We start from the raw sequence: 18807 nt of genomic DNA, 5'->3' as shown, positions 1-18807 counted from the left end.
TTGTTGTTTTTAAGGTCCTATTCTCCCATTAATCACTTCACGTTCAAATGTTGCACACACATTTTAGTATTACAAGAAACACAACTGCCAAAATCATACCTTTCTCATTGACAACAATAACTAACACTTCCTTATATAACCAACTTTGTTCCATTTTTTCATTTCCAAACCTAAATCTTTATCTTTTCCTACCCTTATAATTATACTCTCCAACAAAACCTCAAAACCTTCAACAAACCTGCTCTTTTATCTATGCTTTTTTAAACATCTTAAATTATTAACAATTATGAGAACATAGTAGACATCAATATTATAAAGTGGATTTCAATCCTAACTCAATTCCATAAAACCGGTTTGTAAAGTGAGGTTTGCACCAACTTATATATAATGAAATGTTCTAATTTCTAGTCGATGTGAGATCTTTAACTCACGTCGAGAGTGACAACTCGTGTGTGAAACAACATATTATGGATGGTCTGATAACGGTCTGATAGCGGGTGGCACGATAGGCCCAACAAACACTCATTAGGATAAGATTTAAATGACTTTGATACCATATTACGAATTGGACTTTAAGCCTAACTCAACCCTATAAACCCGACGTATGATGTGAAATTTGCACTCACTTATATATAATGAAATATTCTCATCTCTAATCGATATGCTTGTATCCATCTCTAATCGATATGCTTCCTTTAATAATCAAAATTACATCCTAAATGTATGATTACATAATCCTCATTCTTTATTCCTGAGGCACGAAATCTTTAGAGGAATTTTTGTACAAAATTACTAGTTACAATAAAAATGCTACATAGGTATTTGATATTTGGTTGTATAGTTGATCATGTATTTCAGTGGAAGTGATCAATGACCAATGATTACTCGTGCATGCCATTGTCAAGTTGGTGATCATAATTACTTATGTAAAAGTTATTTACTTATCCAATGTCATTTTATGACATTACATTCAGTAAGTAATAATAATAGCAAGTTTTTCCCTTCTATTTTGTGTCATTTAAATTTCTAAAACTATGTAACACTTTCCAATATAAAAATATATAGTTGCAATTATAAAACTCAATGAATTATTTATAAAAATATGGGTGTTTTATTCATATATATATATATATATATATATATTCTATCATGAAAACTGGTTGAATAGTCATTTTCTTAAAATACATGACAAACAAAACAATAAGGAAAAATATATCAAAAATCACATTAAGTTAGGAATCACTGTAGAAGATCATTAATAATATATTTTTTCACCTTTGATTTCTTAATTGGTACTCTTCAAATAATTTTTAGTATCAATAAAGTCTTATACAATTAATAGATAATTGTTTTTTTTAAGTATGTGGTCAGAACTTAAATTCTTATGTGTGTGAAAAACTTTATTGCAATGTATAATATTTATTTTATTAATTTCTATTTCTTGAAGAAAAAAACATAACTTTCTTAATTAGTACTTTAAAATAATGGTTAACAGCAATAAAATCTGATACAATATTGATACATAAATAAAATGAAATTTAAAAAATAACATTCAAAATTAATTCATATTATATTAAAACTTAACTTCATAAGATCGAAATTGTGTATGTGACTACGTATTTATAGATGATTCGATAGTAAGTAACTTGATAAATATAACAAATTATCGTTGTAATTTACTTTAAATGACTTTAATAACATATTAAGAAGTGAATTTTAAGTTCAATTTAACCTTATAAAACTGGTTCATAACATGATATTTACGGGGTCAGTTATGTATTAGATATTATGAAATATCTTTACATGATCTCTAACCTATTAAAATATTTATTTCTAATTAGTATAACATTTAATATTAGGGGTTGCATTTATAAGAAGAGTTTAAAAAGTAAGGTTTTGTTCTTTCACTTTCTCTCTTATCAAGTTCTCTAGCACATTTTCTTCTATTGTTCTTTCAATTTGCCTTCATCTTTCACTTAGATTCCATAACAAGCTATGACATACTTTTTCCCAGCTTCTCCTCTCAATTCATGGTTTTTTTTTTCCAACATTGATAGTGGGTTTTCTCTTGTTTAGGGTTGCATTAGGGCTTTATGAAATTGAAGGATTGTGGTAGATAATGAAAGTGTTTTAATTAGGAGTTAAGTTTTGAGCATGTATATGAAAAAAGGTTGTAAGAGAGATGATGTTTGGTTGAATAATTTGATGTAGCTAAGAAATAGGACGTAAGTGTTGATTGATTGAAAATTGGAGGGTTAAAAAAATGGTTAGCTATGGCCTCTTGTCATAGTCAAGATCAAAGAGTTTAGAGAGACATAAACAACAGTTGGTGTTAATTATGTGGTACGTGTGCTCCCAAAAATATATGAGAAGGTAACGTCCCATTCAAAAAGATAAGTGGGTTACAAATTTAGGAAAAGGGATCCCCTCCGACACACAGGACAATTTGTGGGCCGTCTTAATGGGCCTAAACACATTCAATCATCACAAAAATATGACCAAAAACAAAGAATCAAGACAAAACCAAAATAGTGTTTTGGATAGAAAATAAGTTAAGAGGTTCCTTCAAAAGTTTTCCTGTGCCAACAAACACACTCTCATCAAATTCTTTTCCCCACAATAATATTTATTCTCAAATATTAAAATTGAAAAAACCAAAGTCTCCATATTAATTGTTAAAAGTCGATTTTAATATTTAAATTTTTTAAATAATTTTAAATGAAGCATAACCTTAGTTGCACTTCTGTATTTCCATACTTTTCTTTTTGTCACAACACTTTCATTCTTCTTCATTCGTAATGTTTGAGACAGTATTTTCATCATTTGATAAGATTAACGAGAAGATTTGTTGTATTCGACGTTTTCAGTGTGATTTATTTTATAATTTTGTACTTTATTTTTGCATATCGTTAGATTTTTTTTCTAAATTTTGTGGTTTAAAAAAAAATAAAAATAAGTGAGAAAAACACAATTATCACAAGTAAAGACATCATAAAAATTATCTCAACCACCAATATATACTACCAGTCACCACAACAACCAATATCACTTAAAAAATAAAAAGAAGACACTACATTTCATCATAGTCAGAAGATTATTTTTAGAATTTAAAAAAAATATAAAAGTAAAAGAAATAAAGACACACAAGTGGTGGAGGGAGAATTTTCCGTTGAAAAAACTTCTAACCCGTTCACTAACCAAGTCATAAATTGTATCAATTTAGTCTAAAAAAACAAATTGGTCTTGTCTGATTCTACATTAGACCAATGAATCATTTTGATTTAATTTAAAAAAATTAAAAAAAATTAAATTTTAAAAAATTAAATAAAATATTTATTTTTAAAGGTTAAGTCACACAAATAAAACTAATTTGACTAATTTTAATTTTTAGATGTAATGATGTGATACCTAAATGTTAACATATGTATACTTCAATTAAATATTTTTAATTTTCAATAGTTTACAAAATATTGTTATTATTATTATTGCTTAACACAGGTACGTCCAATTTAAACTCATTTGAACTACCAACCAAAAGAATTAAATTAAAATTAATATGCTTTGATTTATACTATTATTATTTTAATCTAATCTATTTTTGGACTAGACCTATAGTTTTCACAAGTATTTTTTATCTATCTCCATTACTGTCTTATCTCATATCTCCCTTTTATTTTTCTCTTTATTGTTAAAAGGGGTTATTAAAACTATCACATTATTCTTACCAAAGTTTAGAAACTATAGATATATTTATACCACCAGTGTGTCCTTAGTAAGTAAAGTCGTCTTTTTGGTAACAAAATCCTGAAACACAATAAAAAAATAAAATAAATATATCAAACAATTTAAATCTTTTATAAGTTTATTTTTAGAGATAAGAGTATTGGTTAGTTACGAAAAATTATTTAAAATTATATTTCTTTTTTACCAGTAATAAATAATAAATAAATAAAAATTATTTCAGAGATATTTAATTTTTATAAATTTTTTACAAAATCTCACAATAACCAATTTATCACCATTTGCAATTGTAATAAATTGTTTTCTAGTCATTTTGACATAAAAAAGTGAAGTAATGTACAGTTGCTCCTAACAATAATGAATGTACTCTTAACTTTTATGGATATATTATAGAGGACTTATCTATTGATTCAATCATTGTTCTCAGATAATTAAGTTCCTTTTTATAGAATTTCTGACTTAACACTGAGAAAATGAAAAAAAAAATGTAACAAAGAAAACCTATTTGGAAAAAGAACAAAAAGAACTACATGCATGTATATTAGTGATGACACGTGATGGTATGTGCAAACTTTATTGACAATTGAAGTGCCAAAATTTTGATAACTGGAATTCACTTTTATGATCAACCATTCACCTCACAGACAATGAGAAAGGTGATAATACAATAAAAACATGACTCTCAAAATTGGAAGATCTGATATTAAATTGAACAATGTAATAAAATATAAAATTACTTTATTAATCACAATCATACCAATTAAACTCTCAATACTTTTATTTATAACAATCAAATTTTAAAAAATAAGAAAATAAAAATATATTGAAATGAATATGAAGATTTTTCTTTTAATTACTATAATATATTTTTATTATAATATATCTCACCCTTTACAACAATATTTTTTATTAATTTGATAACAAAATATTATATTAAAATCACATTTAAATATTTTATCACAATGATAATTTAATAAGAGAATATTATATTACATTCAATATTTTTTTTATTAAAATATATTTATATTAAATAATAATTTGATAATAGAATATCAAAGGTTAATATCAGTTTTAATATATTTAAATTGTTTTTACCCTTATGCTTCCAAAATAAGATTGTTAAATTAATATAATACACTACATGTATCGAAAAAGAAATAAAATATTACTTGATTATAACGAAATCATATTGAGTAGGCGAAATTTTTAAGCATTTTGTATAAATTATGTAAATAAAGGTTGTTGACCATTAGTAAGTCCACATATGTTTTCAATTTTTTATCATCCCAATTATTAAAATTATAATAAATAACATCGAATCCTAAAAGTCCATATGTTTTTAACTACTATTTAATTTTTACAAAATCAATTGTTCAAATTTTAAATCTTGTTTGAAATTAGATATTTAAAATTGAGAAAATCCTATTTAAAGTGCTGAAAAAGTGATTTTTTCATCTAATCTTATATTTTCAATTGAGAATTTTTTACATTTAAGATTATGGCTAGTCAAGTTCAAATTTTTTAAAATCTTTTTCTTAATTTATTACTTTTATCAACTTTGAAGTGGTACTATTTACAAACATATTATGGTCAACATAATAAAAAAAAAACCCTCATCAATAGGGTCATAGAATATTCTTCACCAAAGGAAACAAGTATACATATCTAACTCCTTCTTCTAAAATAATTGAATTGATTTAACTCAAGTTCATCCTCTTCCACACCTTTTTTTTTCTTTTTTGTATTATCTCAAGTTCAACATCATCAACACAGTGTCTTTAATCACATCATCCAAACATATTGAATTTGGTATTTTATATGTAGAAGTCTCACTTTCTTAAGTTTCTATATATAGATTCTCAACAACCAAAAATAAAACTGAGAATAATTTTCTTAGAGAAATTTTATTATTAGCTGTCAATAGCTAATAATAACATTAAATATATTGTTTTCATATTATACTTTTTATTATAAGAGTCATAATATATTATATTTTTTATGAGTTTTATTATAATTAAAATCACATCTTATACTATTTAAATTATATTGAGTCGCATTTATTTCAGTTTTATTATTTTTAACAATTAATAAAAAATAATTTTTATAGTTTTTTTATAATTCTTTAACGATTTTATTCTTAATGTTTTGGTAACGGATTTTGATTAAAAATTGTAATAATAACTAGTTATTTTTACTGTCATAAAAAAAAATATTTCTAACAATGATTTTAGTATAATTTTAAATTAAAAATTATATTTATAAACTCCACATTTATAAAATGAAATCGTGTTTTTAATATATAATTGATCAACTCTCGTTATTTCCAAAAAATTTGATCTATTTTAGTAATTTGAAAAGGCAATTACAGTAGATTACATTTGTGAAAAGAATCCCAATGTGGAGGCAAAATTAGAAGAAAGATGAAGTAGAAAAGTTAGAAAAATGAAATGGGTTGTGATATTGAAGGATGAAAAAGATGCATAATTGTCACATGAAGGTGTTGAACTATTGGCCCTACAAAGCCATGTGATTTGGAGAAACCATTAAGTGGATGAAGCTACTAAAGGTGTACTACAATGTCACCAACATGCATAGGTTAAAATGAAGGTTTGTGAAGGACAATTTGAGCAAACATGGTTGCTTAGATTCACACCCTATGCTTATAGCTTTAGTCCTTATTTGTTAGGGTTGAAGGGATGGTAGACCTGCACCTTTCTCCTTTCCTTCAAGAACCAAGGCATTCTCATACCAAAGGTAAGGCCAAAATAACCCTTTTGCTCTCACCACCCACATCACACATTCATCATTTTTCTCATACAAACCTCACCAACCATCTTTCAACCTACATGTTACCTTCAACAATCCAATTCTTATGGTTTTGCTAAAACCACAATGCTTTGTAATTGATATCTATATTGCAGCTCAGGCACAAATGGAGGCAGGGAAGATGTTATGTTCAACCTTCTTCTTTGGTCCTTTTGCAACATGTGCTGTCATTAATTTTGTTCTTGATCATACAAAATATTATTATCTTTTACATTAACTTGCTCCTTTAAATATAAACTACTACCAGTTTCTGATACTGCAAAACATTATTAAATAAGTCCTAAATCAGGAGTCCAACACTACTATATTTTGACGGTTGATTTGGTTGAATTGAAGAAAAAAGTATAATTGTTTTTTTTAGTATTACTCCGTTTTTTTAAGTGTCGTTTAAAGTTTTTTCTTAAAGAAACTGAAAATATAATAAAATATATAAGATGTTTTTCCCTTTTACTTTTATATTATAACAAATACATATATGAAAATTGATTATTAGTTAAAATATAAGGATATAAATAATAAAAAAAAATTAAACTTTGAAAATGACAATTAAATAGGAACATAAATATCCTATAAATTTAAAAAAATAATGATAGTATATAGTATTTTTTATCAGGCCAAAGTGGAGAGTTTAAAAAAAAATACTTTCTAGATTCCATGATCCCAAAAATGATAAAGTGAATTTTTTTATATTTATGAAAATGTGGAAGGAAATTATGGAGGTGCCAAAAAAAATCCCCATTACATGACCTAGAAGAACTAGTTCTGTAAAACCCATAAAGAAAAGTCTTGTTAGAATTCCAACTATGGGCTTAGCTAATAATTGGGGCTAATTCTTCCTGCACCAGACACCTACACCAACATCATTTTTAAAATCCCAAATCCCAAACTGCCCTTATCACTTTTGTTTTAAAGAAAAAAAAAATCCGAAGGAGTTCATTTGTTTTGGTGGAGACGTTGAGTGTGGTAATGGTGATGGATGCATTGCAATGGCGTAAAGGTGTTTTTTCAGGGTGTCTGAAAAGTGACTAAAGGATGTAAATATTCTGAAGTATTTAGTATAGATTCTAGATATTCACATCCAAAAATAATATAAAAAAATGGATCTTAAAGTCATTGTTGAGTATCTTAATAAGCCCATGAATAGTGATATTCGGAAGTCACTTATAAGTTGAAGAACAAATCTGAAAATGTATTATTTGTGTCAGGGACATGAATTTCCAGAATGTTAAGGACAAAATAGTTAATTTTCCGTGTTGGGTGCAGGTCAGTGGTAAGAACGTTTCCAAGGTAACAACTGTAAGCACATTGTAGCCAATGGTAGGCTAATTTTTTTAGCATTAGTAATTTTACCCACACCCCCCACCACAAAGAGTTTATACATAAATATCACACTAAAAAAAATAAATTAATAGTATACATTCTAGCATCTGGCTTGTAGTGAACGTTAGAAATTTGGGCAACATAAATGAACAGAACCGTATACCTTGACACTATCTCATCTCAGGTCTCTTGATAACCCCGTTGTTTTGATACAATGATCAGGATTGCTGTCTCCTTTGGATCCATCCATAGTAATTTGTCACCTTCTTTTGTCAAAACTTGCATCAGCCATTTTCATGGTCTGCGTTCTCTCACACTCGCAACTTTTCTCTTTTTTGAGAACCCAGTTTTCTTCTCAAATCGCTTTCTTTTCTTTTCTTGCTTTTGGAATGACTGTCCAACTAAGGAAGGTTGTTGTTTCAATGCAAAGCTTTTTGCTACGTGCCCCAAGTGAAGTTTCTTGATCATAAATATTCTTTTCAACTCACCACGATGGGCAGCGTATGCGCGAACCCACGAGCAAAATGCCTTCTTAGCAAGTTTATCCACCTCGGGCTGAAAAAGGACAAGGCGAAAATTGTTTAAATGAATGAATAAACAGAAACATCAAAGAATCCCCTTCATGTGCGTTTTTAGCTAAATCTTAAAGGAATATAACAGCTACCAAAATTAAAGACGTGAGGGGGATAAATATTATTATGCATGTGCAGTATGCCTATACATCTTTCATTTAGTGCATGCTTGACTGATAATTAAGCACGAGATCGCACACAAGAGAACCATCATTCCTTTCCACATTTTTTATATTATAAACATTTCATAAGCTTTAATTAAATAGTAGAGGTAGTCCTTGACTTCCGACAAGAGTATAACTTTCTATATTCAATTTTTACTCAATTTTAAAGATGACAAACTTGAGGGCAATTTGTCTCTTTAATATATTGGAAGTGTAACTCCTGGGTAAGGAATGGCAATCAACAGCCTGAAGGAGGGTCAAATCTCCAACATCATTACACACCCAAGTCTAACTTCGACCAATACAAGTTGAGCTACGAGCTTGTTGGCTACTTCGCCCTTGTTTTCCAAGGATCAAGGGTAAACTAACCATTCACCATGCAGAAACAAAAAAACCAAGAGAAATGTGACAAGCGCAGGTAGCATGTACCATAACTCAAATAATCAAATCCAAATAAGCTTTCTCACACCATGTACAATTAAAACTGCTCATAAATTTAGTTATCAGTATTATGTACAACAATAACCAAGTCTTAACCAACAGGCTGCAGTTGGCTACAGGTATCAATTGAAGGCATTAAGCTCAACTTTTTTTAAACCCCTAGGGTCGGCCTAGTGGTAGGGGCCTTGGGTAATACTGTGCATGAGCTTATAGGTTCTAACCTCAATGCATTCACCTCACCCTTTTAATTGGATTATCTTCTATTTGATCCAACTTATTGCAGGAGTCTTTATTGGTCAACTTATAGTATGACTACATTGCCTTAGATAGTCATCTTCTCATTTGCTTAGCATAATGGGGGGAGTAAGATGGGGGATCTACAGGTATAACTGATTCAAACCTTCACTGGAAGATATAAGGAGGAAAAGAAGGGGGAACTCTCAAAGCCATAGGTTCTTGTCCACCATGAATTAGGGGTTATTCTAAATTAAAAGCGGAAGATTTAACATGGATTTCTGTCATCTTCTCATTTTCTCAGAGCATTGTAGGGAAGCAAGATGACCAACAGGTAAAAAACCTTAATTGGAAGATTTAAGGAGGAAAAGAAGGGGGAGAACCCTCAAATCTATAGCTTCTTCCCCACCCTTAAATTTTGGAGTTAATTCTAAGAGAAGAAGATTCAAAAAGGTCAAGAAAGTTCCCTTTATTTCCTCACTTCAGCACCCAGACAGAGACAATCCACCTCCTGCACTCGAGGGCCTAATTTTCCAAACAAATCTATCGGGCCTTTTATTTTGATCATCAGTAGTTTGAGTTCTATAGCTTAGAAGAACTAAACCACCATGAAATGTTTTGTTCTCCAAGGGTATGATTGTTTAATTAAACTTTGATGCCATATTTTCCAAGTTAAGGATTAAAAAGTTAAAACTAGATAAAACAAGGACACACAACAAGGTGCAGAGTTCAATGAGATTGGCGGTGAAGATGACCTTCGACATGATGAAAGCTTCAAGTGCCTTCTGGAGACAAAGGACCCAGGGATGTGAATCTAAGAACACTGACTTCTTTATGTAGTTCTTTTGTCCATATAGTGGAAAACTATCCAACACTTTGAGGACAGGACACTCTGTGAGTGAGACACCATGTGTTTCCAACTCCTGTAAATAGTCTATCTCAACTGGTTGCAGAAAAAGCAACGACTCTCCTTTTTCACCCAGTCGAGCAGTTCTACCAACCCTGCATCGTGAATTCATGATAAATCAGAAATAAGATATATAGCTTTTCAATGATAAAGAAAGATTGTAAAAAATCATAATGGAATAACTGGGAAGATGCTCTATTTGATCATTGATTAAATCATAGTCGAACATCTAGAACCCAAATCATAATTTTATGCTTTGGGGAAAATAACCTTTAAATTTTATTACAAAACAATCGTGGGATAAAGCAAGTGAAAACAATGCTTAAAACTTAAAACCATTAGAAGAAGGATTTTACATTTTCAAATTTACATTGGTCCTTGCTAGCTTACTTCACATGAAAGTTTTAATACAATAATAATTATGGTTTGAGGATCATTTAACTATACATGATACTAATTTACTAATTGTAAAATAGGGGTAGATAAAATTGGCATTATCTATAACGCTGACACTCTAAAAAACATTATGAACCGCGGTATTAGAATGACATCAGGAAAACAAATGATGCAAGAGTTCTAAAACTATTTTTTTACAATAATGCTTCATTCAACTTTGTTTCGTATTTTGCATCACATTTTATCTTGTTGATCTCCAAGCCATTATTGACAAGACTGATGTAACAAATGATCTCCAAGCCATTATTTGATCATTGATAAGCCAAGTCATACTCTAACTTGTAACAAATTATCGGCTTTAATGTGTAATTTTGAGGTTAAATTATGTATGAATGTTTAGACGAAAAGTTCAACGTTCATATCTGCCAATACTCTTTTTTAGCAACTACGCTCGTTATTAATGGACCCAACTCCTTGTTGGAGCTTTATAGCACAACTTTTCTCTATTATTGGTCATGTTTATTAAATACAATCTCAAAAAGAATCACAAGTCACATAAACATGTTAAAGCATGTTAATATATATAACACAATATGAACAAGAAAAAAGAAGAGATCATTAACGAAAGAAACACCCATCATTCATCCCCCCACAAATAAATCAAACAAAAGGAAGTCAACTGTGAAAATAGGCAGATACCTATGAACATATTCCGTAGCTTCCCCAGGAGAATCATATTGTATGATGCATCTAACCTTGGGAATATCCAGGCCTCTAGCAGAAACATCACTAGTCAAAAGTAAAGCAGATTTCTCAGTTTTAAAGGTCTGAAAACTGGTTCTCCGGTCCTCCTGCACCATATTACCATGTAACCGAAAAATTTTGCATCCAAGAAACTTCTGTCGGGTCCCTTCTGCTTGTGAATGGGATGAAAATTGAAATTCACTTAACAGTGAATAGTGAAAATCTACAGCATCGCATGTTGAAAAGAATACAACAACCTGTGGAATCATGATGTCACTTACTAAGTACAAGATTTTGAATTTGTAACAACTTTCATAAGTGGAAAGATAGATGCAGATTCATTCATGTTGAATATAAGTTCCAGTCTCATAGCCCAAATAATATGGATCCTGTTTTTTTACAAGTAAAATTTCCATATACATGAGATATTTTTGTCCTTACTCTTTATGTCCATTTTTGTTCCAACATTACACCAAAAGTATAAGATTATTCATAGTTCATTCGTGCCATTATATACCTATTTAACAAAAACAATTAACAATGGAAAAAAGAGGAATGTGTACAGTACAAAATATACTAAATTAGAAACCATCTAAGAAATAGATTCAAGGAATATAGGCAAGAAATGAGAACGGAGATTAAAGTGAAGCTTTACCTTTTGTGAAGGTTCCCTTTCAAAGAGATGCTTTAAAATTGAAAGAAGTACAGGTAGCCGTGTACCACAAGGCACTGCATAGTAATCCAATTAGAAATTCAAGATCCTAAAATAGTATCTAAAATTAGAAAGCTCACTGAAGAAATTTCTAATTTATCACATACCTTTCATGTATCTCTGAATCAACTGTATAGGAACTTTGTAATCTCCAACTGTTGGCATTTTACTGGAATACTGGTCTTCATTATCTTCATCAGATTCTGAATGATCATTGCTTACAGGCGTTGAAATTTGTTCTATTTTCTTCACATCAAGACCAACCATCACTGGATTTTCCAGACTAATTTTAGCAAGGTGGTTCACTTTCTCGTTTAAGGTAGCAGATAAAAGCAAATTCTGTCTTTGAATTTTAGAGTTTCTTGGAACTGTATTCTCTTGGTCATCATGCAGTGTTTTCCTCGAACCTAAAAGATCTAGTATTTCCTCTATATCTTTTCCAAATCCTAATTCCAAAATCCTGCAAAAAAATATGATACATTAATTCATTAATGAGACAACATATAGCAATGAAAACAATCCATCAAGAAATGAGCAACATATTTACTATACAGTATGCAGTATGTAGTATATATGTTGACTTATGTGACAGCAAAACAATTGATGAAACCATACCGATCAGCTTCATCAAAAATTATCCAGCGCAGATTTGAGTGCAAGAATGATGTTGTATTCTTTAAGTGATCCAAAAGACGCCCAGGAGTTGCTATTAGAATTGATATTCCTGAAAAGGAAACAAAAAGGTTATAAATATGATCAAGTAGAATAAGTCTTACTTCAAGTTTAAGATACAAGAAAGCACAGCCCCAAAGTATCATGACACAGATTTCTCTGATACACAATTTTTTCTTTTAAACATAAAAAAAATATTATAAATATCTTCTACTTTCTTCCATAACAATTTCAACTCCATCATTTTCATGATTTTACTGTTGAACAACTAGAAAACAAACTTAAATGACAGTGTTCAAAAAGGGGGTATGTATGATGAATACACTTGATGACACGATTTTTACCTTTGCGCAGCCTGGCTTTCTCCTTTGATCTATTTTCTCCACCCATAATGTATCCTGGAACAATCCAATGAAACCGATGCAATAACTTCTGAAGAATTTCATAAACCTGCAAACATAGCTCACGCGTTGGTACAAGAACCAACGCTATTGCCCATAAATCAATTAAATATATAATTAGTATGAGAATAACTTGCCATAAGAATAAACAAAATGATATGTTTTGACACTATAAAACAGAGAAATTGATATGTTAAACAATACTTTCAAGAACAAAGTTTGATATAAGTTTTCATGATGCATTATTTTATTTTAAATATTATACATGTATAGAAAATAATGTGTCTTCACTTAACAGCTTAAGCCTGTAGATAGTTTGTAATTGACATATAATCAAGAGTTCAATCCCTTCTATTCTTATTCTAATGAAAGAAAACGTCAATATCAACCTCGTGATGAACAATAGTGTTGGGAATTTGGTCTTTGATATATCCCAATGATACCATACAATCTATATACCTAACACCACCCAGTAAAATAAGGATTTTGTCACTGTTTATAAGCAAATTCCACGTGGGTATGTAAGCATACATAACTGCTTATGCTTTTCCTTTTTAGGAGAGTTGGTCATTGAAATTCCAACTTTCACTCTCACAGTCCCACTCCTCTATAAAATTCACGCGAAGTTAATGGCTTCGAAAACAAATCCAAAGTAACTCGACAAATAACGAAGATAATGAATGTCACAATTAACAACATTCATCTTATTAAAAGCATTACTTGCATTATCTTCTAAGTCATCACTACTTCAAGATGGACAATGAGTAGGATATAAAAATCACCATCCTCAAATAATAAAACTGATGAAAATCTACTCAAAAGACCATTTTGCCAAAAAAAAAAAACAATTACACAAAGGAACTAAACATCACTCAAAACAAAAACAAAACGCACCAAATGTCCCGTCAGAGCGCTGAATGCGATTTTCATAACCCTGCAAGTGATGAACAATCGGAGCGAGATAAGCAGCAGTCTTCCCCGTGCCCGTTGCAGCATTTACCAATCTAAAATTCCTCATTAAAGAATCCAAGTAAGATTTTCCTATAAAAAAAAAATCTCAGCAAAAAGACACCAAAAACTACAATAAGGATACGCATGACGCCCAGAGAGAATAACAGGAATCGCTTGAGCTTGCACCTGCGTCGGAACTTCAAACCCCAACCTCTCTGTAAATAATAAAAAATTAAAAATCAAATTGTGTCACACTCTCAATAAACCCAACCAAAATTAAATAACCCAAAAAAAAATACCACGAAGTTGTTCACACAAATTGGAATCAAGGCCAAGGCTGGAGAAGGAGCATGAAGCAAAAACGTTGTCGTTGCTGCCATTACCCTCGCTTTTCACTCCCTCGCTAAGCTTCTTCGTCACCATTATTTTTTCTCTTATTCCCTTCTACGGGAAAGGGTTTACGAGGTTTTATAATTTTGGACCGAGCTTTTGGACAAATATTTGGGTATTTCTTCTTGCACTCCTACATTTTTTTTCCTGTACCCCTACATTCTTTGAAATACTAGAATTAGGCTTCTTCTTCCTGCACCCCACAATTTTCTAAATCTCAAAACTGACCTTGACCTTTTATTTGAAAAAGGGCACCGTGGTTCCTGGAAATCGGGATCTGGGAGTGTTCATCAACTGAATCATTTTTTTTTCGGATGAGGGGGTGTTTCAGAAGTAAATTTTGCATAAATTATTGATATCCGGATTGCTGAATCTGGAAGCCTAATTCTGTTACGGATTGGTAGATTCGGAATGTTTTTTTTTTTAATTATGTATTATTGATAGATCCAAAATGTTCTTTTTAATGATAGATTTTTGAATCTGAAATGCATATTTTGAAGTATGGATTAATGGATCCGAAATTTTACCGAAAGTGCCCATCCGAAATTTTTCCGGATTCCATGATCCAGAATGCAAAAAAATAAATACAGTTCAAGTACATTTTAGGGTTTTTAAAAAATAATAAAGACAGTTTGGTCTTTGCATAACATTGTGGGGTGCAAAAAGAAAAATGTAGGGTACAGGAAGAAACTGCCCTAGAATTATCCTTGATAACTTTGGATGATTCCGAAATAGAAATTCTATGAGTTAAAGGTGTTTTCGGAATAAGAGTTTCATAAGCAGAAGTGTATTTTCAAAATAAAAAATATTGAAGGCAAAAAAAATTCTGAAATATTCTTTTCAGAACATATTTTTTTAAATTTTTCACAATGATAAATATTTGAAATTCATAAAATTTGTTTTGAAAAATATGTTTCAGAAATATTTCATAAAAAACAATTTGGAAGTCATTTTGAAAAGGGGTAAAATGATCTTTTCCGAAAATTATGCGGTGCAGGAAGCCATTTGTTGGGGTGCAGTGAGAAACACCCCAAATATTTTGGGCTAAATCCCAGTTAGGCCCATTAGTGTGAAGCAATATATTGCAGGGGCTGAATGGGTTGGTTGTTGGGGGTTATAATGGGAACGACGGAGGAGGTGGTGGAAATAGAGAGGTTGGAGAAGAGTTTGTTGGAGGAGAATGAGCGCGACGCGGAGGCGGTGCTCTATGCGGCGTCGTTTCGGGAGATGGAACAGAGTTTCGTTAAGTACCAAACGTTGCAGTGGGTGCTTTACTCGGTGTTGCTGATTCTGGCGTGGGGCATTGGATTCCTCATGTTGCTTTATCTCCCAGTCAGAAGGTTCATACTGAGGAAGGATATTCGTTCTAGAACCCTCTATCTCACTCCAAATGCTATTGTTTACAAGGCACGCATACTCTCTTCTGTTTTTACCTTGTTGTGATCGCTATTTATTTTTGGTGAAATCAGAATTTTATGAATGTGTGGTTGTGTGGCACAGGTTACGAGGCCGGTGCCATTTCCGTGTTTTGGAGTGCTGAAGAAGGAGAAGCACGTTTTGTTGCACTCTGTGGCAGATGTTGTGGTTGAACAAGGTGCGGTTTTTTCGGTTTTCTTATGTATTATTGTGCTTTGGTTTGGAGAAGGGATGGGATGAAATGTAATGAAAAAAAATTATATTAAAATTAAAATCCATTAAATGAAGTTTTTTCTCATTTTATTTAAATATGATTTAATGGTTTAGATTTATGATTCTTATTTAACCGGTCTTCTCCATAGAGCTGGAGAAAACCCTTGTGGAACACTTGATTATGTAAGATATGAGAATTATAATTGTGGACTCTGTCTTCTTTTGAGTCTTGTGAAAGAAAAAAACATGGTTGGGTGCGGAAACTCCTTCCATCTAGATTCTCCAGAGAAAATTAATCATTGGCAATGGTGGATACATTGTTGTCAATTAGTCTGAAATTGTTTTTGATATGACTTTTTAACTGTGGTAGTTATACTTAATACCATGTATGACCGTTTCTGATAGGATTACTCTTTGTATTTACATTATTTATTCTTCTATTCAATTAACACTATCTGTGTGATTGTTTCTTTTCTTGTTTTTTTATTAAGTTTTCCTATATCTAGTAATTGTTGTATGGTCGTATGGTTTCAATTTCTAGTTGGTGATTGGTTGTGTCTATTCATAGGATACTTGCAATCACTTTTTGGTGTCTATTCTCTTAGAATTGAAAATGTTGGAGTTAGAAGGCCACCCAGCGATGATGTTAAAATCCAGGGGGTTGCGAACCCAAATGCTTTCAGGAAGGTAGGTATCCTTCTTTTACCCACATATCCAAAAACTAAAACCGTTTTAGTCAGAAATTTCTCGCGGTTCCCGTCTTCCTCATCAAGTTGATAGCATGGCTTATGTGGAACTGCTCTTTGCAATACTTCCATTATTTTCAGGCAGTTATGATGCGTCTATCAAACATGAGAAATGAGGTTATGTCAAGACAGGTTTCTACATTTGAAGATGTTCCACACCATCTGATGGTAGGTCATCACTATGCCTGATTGTGAATAAATATAAAACTTTTTATTTCTTCTGGGAAGTGGGTGACCGATAGTGTTAAGTCATTAACCCGGTAAACCTTTATATTGCTTAGCACTCATTGCTCACGTTGCTTACTTTTTGTCTCTGTCCCTCTCAACTTTCATTGTTTTCTGTAACTTTCAGATGTCTCCATCAAAGTCATTGAAACATGATTCTAAACCTTCTGGGGAGCAGCTACTAATGCAGAAACTAGAGGAAGTTGGAAGCTCTGTAAAGGTAGAAAATGTACATGAGATATTGTATTGTTATCTAATCAATGGCATCGAGGATGAGAAGAAACAGGAAGTTTAATAATTGGCCCGAGGTTGAAATAGAATAAAAAGTCACGAAAAGGAAAAGGATTTAGTTGCATGTATCTGAACTGAAGTTGATTTTTTTTCTTTTGGTTAAAAACCCGGGTATGTTGTTTATTGCAGAGAATACAATATTTATTTGAAGAGCAACAATCTCAAACAACAGAATCCATCGATGGAGGTTAGTGAATTTTATGTAAAAATAGAATTCCTGTGTTTTTTAATAATTGCTGTAATGTTTTTTACTCAGACGCATTCCTATATGTTTCTCATAAATACTTTATTGGATTATTCAGCGTATTTATGCTTTAGTTTATGTATTATATGCGAGTAGCATCTACCAGCTACACAAAAATGAATTGGTTTATTGACACCATTACATAATGAGTTCGCTCTTGCGTTCTTCTTATTCTTGGTGTTTGATTCTGTCACGGTTGTATGTATTCGGCTTTACATTCAAGGGCTTTTCTACTTTCATATATGAAAGCTATATTAAAGAGATTCACATAGGTAGAGGAAACATGATACAAAGATTTATATCAAAAACAATTTTCAAGCCAGACAAAGATGGAATTTTTTTCCAGATACCAGCATAGAATTGAGTGATTTATTGTGCTGACTTTGCCTGCGTTGTCTATGTATGCTAACTTTGGATTGGACACACAGGTGCGTTGATATTGTAAATAACTGTCAATATCTCTTCCTCGGGCAGTTTTCAGTTTCAACAAATATTAGTGCTACTTTGTTAACAGCCCCTAGAAGTGTATGTTTGACGCCACCTGCAAAATTGTAGCTATTTATTGTGTTACTTTGTATCCCATAGCTCTCAAATTCACCTTGTATTTCTGTCTTTATACAACAAAAATTGTACATCTTGATCGTTATGCAGCTTGAAGGTAATCTCGAAATGAATACGTTTCAAATTTTCTATATGTACAGTTGATTATTTCTGATGTAATACTTTTCTCCCGATGTTTTATTTTATTTTCATGTAATGGAGAGTGAGAAGCTTTTTGTACTGTACTAGTAGTAATATCCTATCCTTTGTTTAGAATCTTGTTATAATATTAAGTAACGTGATTTTGTTAAATTTTTATGTTTAGTTTAACGTTAAAAATTAATTTTAGATTTGGAATTGATTTGGACTTTCTAGAATCACAATAAAATACTTATTAATGTAATTTTGTAAGTAGTTTTTCTTTTGTTTAGTTTCATGTTACCATCTCTATATTTCGTAAAATGACACACTATTCATTGAGTTAATAGATACTTGGATTAGAGTTTATATACTATATATAAATTATAAGCAAGGAAAATTATATTTCTAGCATTTTTTATAGTTGACAGACACGTGTCTTTTTTCCAGATTTTAGTTTTTTACGTATTTTAGTGTTTTAAATTTCATAATTTTAAATAAAATTATCATCAACGTTGTCACT

General features: G+C 30.9%; 2 protein-coding genes across 3 annotated transcripts; one reads left to right on the top strand and one right to left on the bottom strand.

The window, feature by feature from the left end:
- Nucleotides 1-7781: 7781 nt before the first annotated feature.
- On the bottom strand, nucleotides 7782-14540 carry LOC137821403 (P-loop containing nucleoside triphosphate hydrolases superfamily protein). 2 transcript variants are annotated; one of them, XM_068625988.2, is made up of 10 exons: nucleotides 14381-14540; nucleotides 14224-14296; nucleotides 14025-14134; nucleotides 13074-13217; nucleotides 12673-12781; nucleotides 12165-12517; nucleotides 12001-12074; nucleotides 11301-11602; nucleotides 10054-10300; nucleotides 7782-8442 (listed from the first exon to the last, which is right to left on the bottom strand). In XM_068625988.2, the coding sequence occupies exons 1-10, from the start codon at nucleotides 14502-14504 to the stop codon at nucleotides 8182-8184; spliced, it is 1797 nt and encodes a 598-aa protein (XP_068482089.1). In that variant the 5' UTR covers nucleotides 14505-14540; the 3' UTR covers nucleotides 7782-8181. The 2 variants fall into 2 exon arrangements, with proteins under 2 accessions (XP_068482089.1, XP_068482090.1); XM_068625989.2 differs by having other exon boundaries at nucleotides 13074-13179; nucleotides 14381-14524.
- Nucleotides 14541-15574: 1034 nt separating this feature from the next.
- LOC137821253 (uncharacterized) lies at nucleotides 15575-18300 on the top strand. Its single transcript, XM_068625758.2, has 7 exons — nucleotides 15575-15878; nucleotides 15972-16065; nucleotides 16669-16787; nucleotides 16928-17014; nucleotides 17199-17291; nucleotides 17492-17549; nucleotides 18035-18300. Exons 1-7 carry the CDS (start codon nucleotides 15591-15593, stop codon nucleotides 18049-18051), a joined length of 756 nt encoding a protein of 251 aa, XP_068481859.1. The 5' UTR covers nucleotides 15575-15590; the 3' UTR covers nucleotides 18052-18300.
- The last annotated feature ends 507 nt before the right edge of the window (nucleotides 18301-18807 follow it).

Source organism: Phaseolus vulgaris, chromosome 9 (genome assembly GCF_051622355.1).
Source record: "Phaseolus vulgaris cultivar YP4 chromosome 9, ASM5162235v1, whole genome shotgun sequence".
In the NCBI taxonomy this organism is placed as follows: Eukaryota; Viridiplantae; Streptophyta; class Magnoliopsida; order Fabales; family Fabaceae; genus Phaseolus; species Phaseolus vulgaris.
This window is presented reverse-complemented; position numbering and strand designations above follow the sequence as displayed.

Coding starts and splice junctions, on each gene's coding strand:
- LOC137821403 (XM_068625988.2), bottom strand. CDS start 14,504: ATGGTGACGAAGAAGCTTAGCGAGGGAGTGAAAAGCGAGGGTAATGGC. Junction 12,782..13,073: donor GAAAGCCAGGCTGCGCAAAG/GTAAAAATCGTG, acceptor TTTCCTTTTCAG/GAATATCAATTCTAATAGCA. Junction 12,518..12,672: donor ATTTTTGATGAAGCTGATCG/GTATGGTTTCAT, acceptor ATTTTTTTGCAG/GATTTTGGAATTAGGATTTG.
- LOC137821253 (XM_068625758.2), top strand. CDS start 15,591: ATGGGAACGACGGAGGAGGTGGTGGAAATAGAGAGGTTGGAGAAGAGT. Junction 16,066..16,668: donor AGATGTTGTGGTTGAACAAG/GTGCGGTTTTTT, acceptor GTCTATTCATAG/GATACTTGCAATCACTTTTT. Junction 17,015..17,198: donor ATGTTCCACACCATCTGATG/GTAGGTCATCAC, acceptor TGTAACTTTCAG/ATGTCTCCATCAAAGTCATT.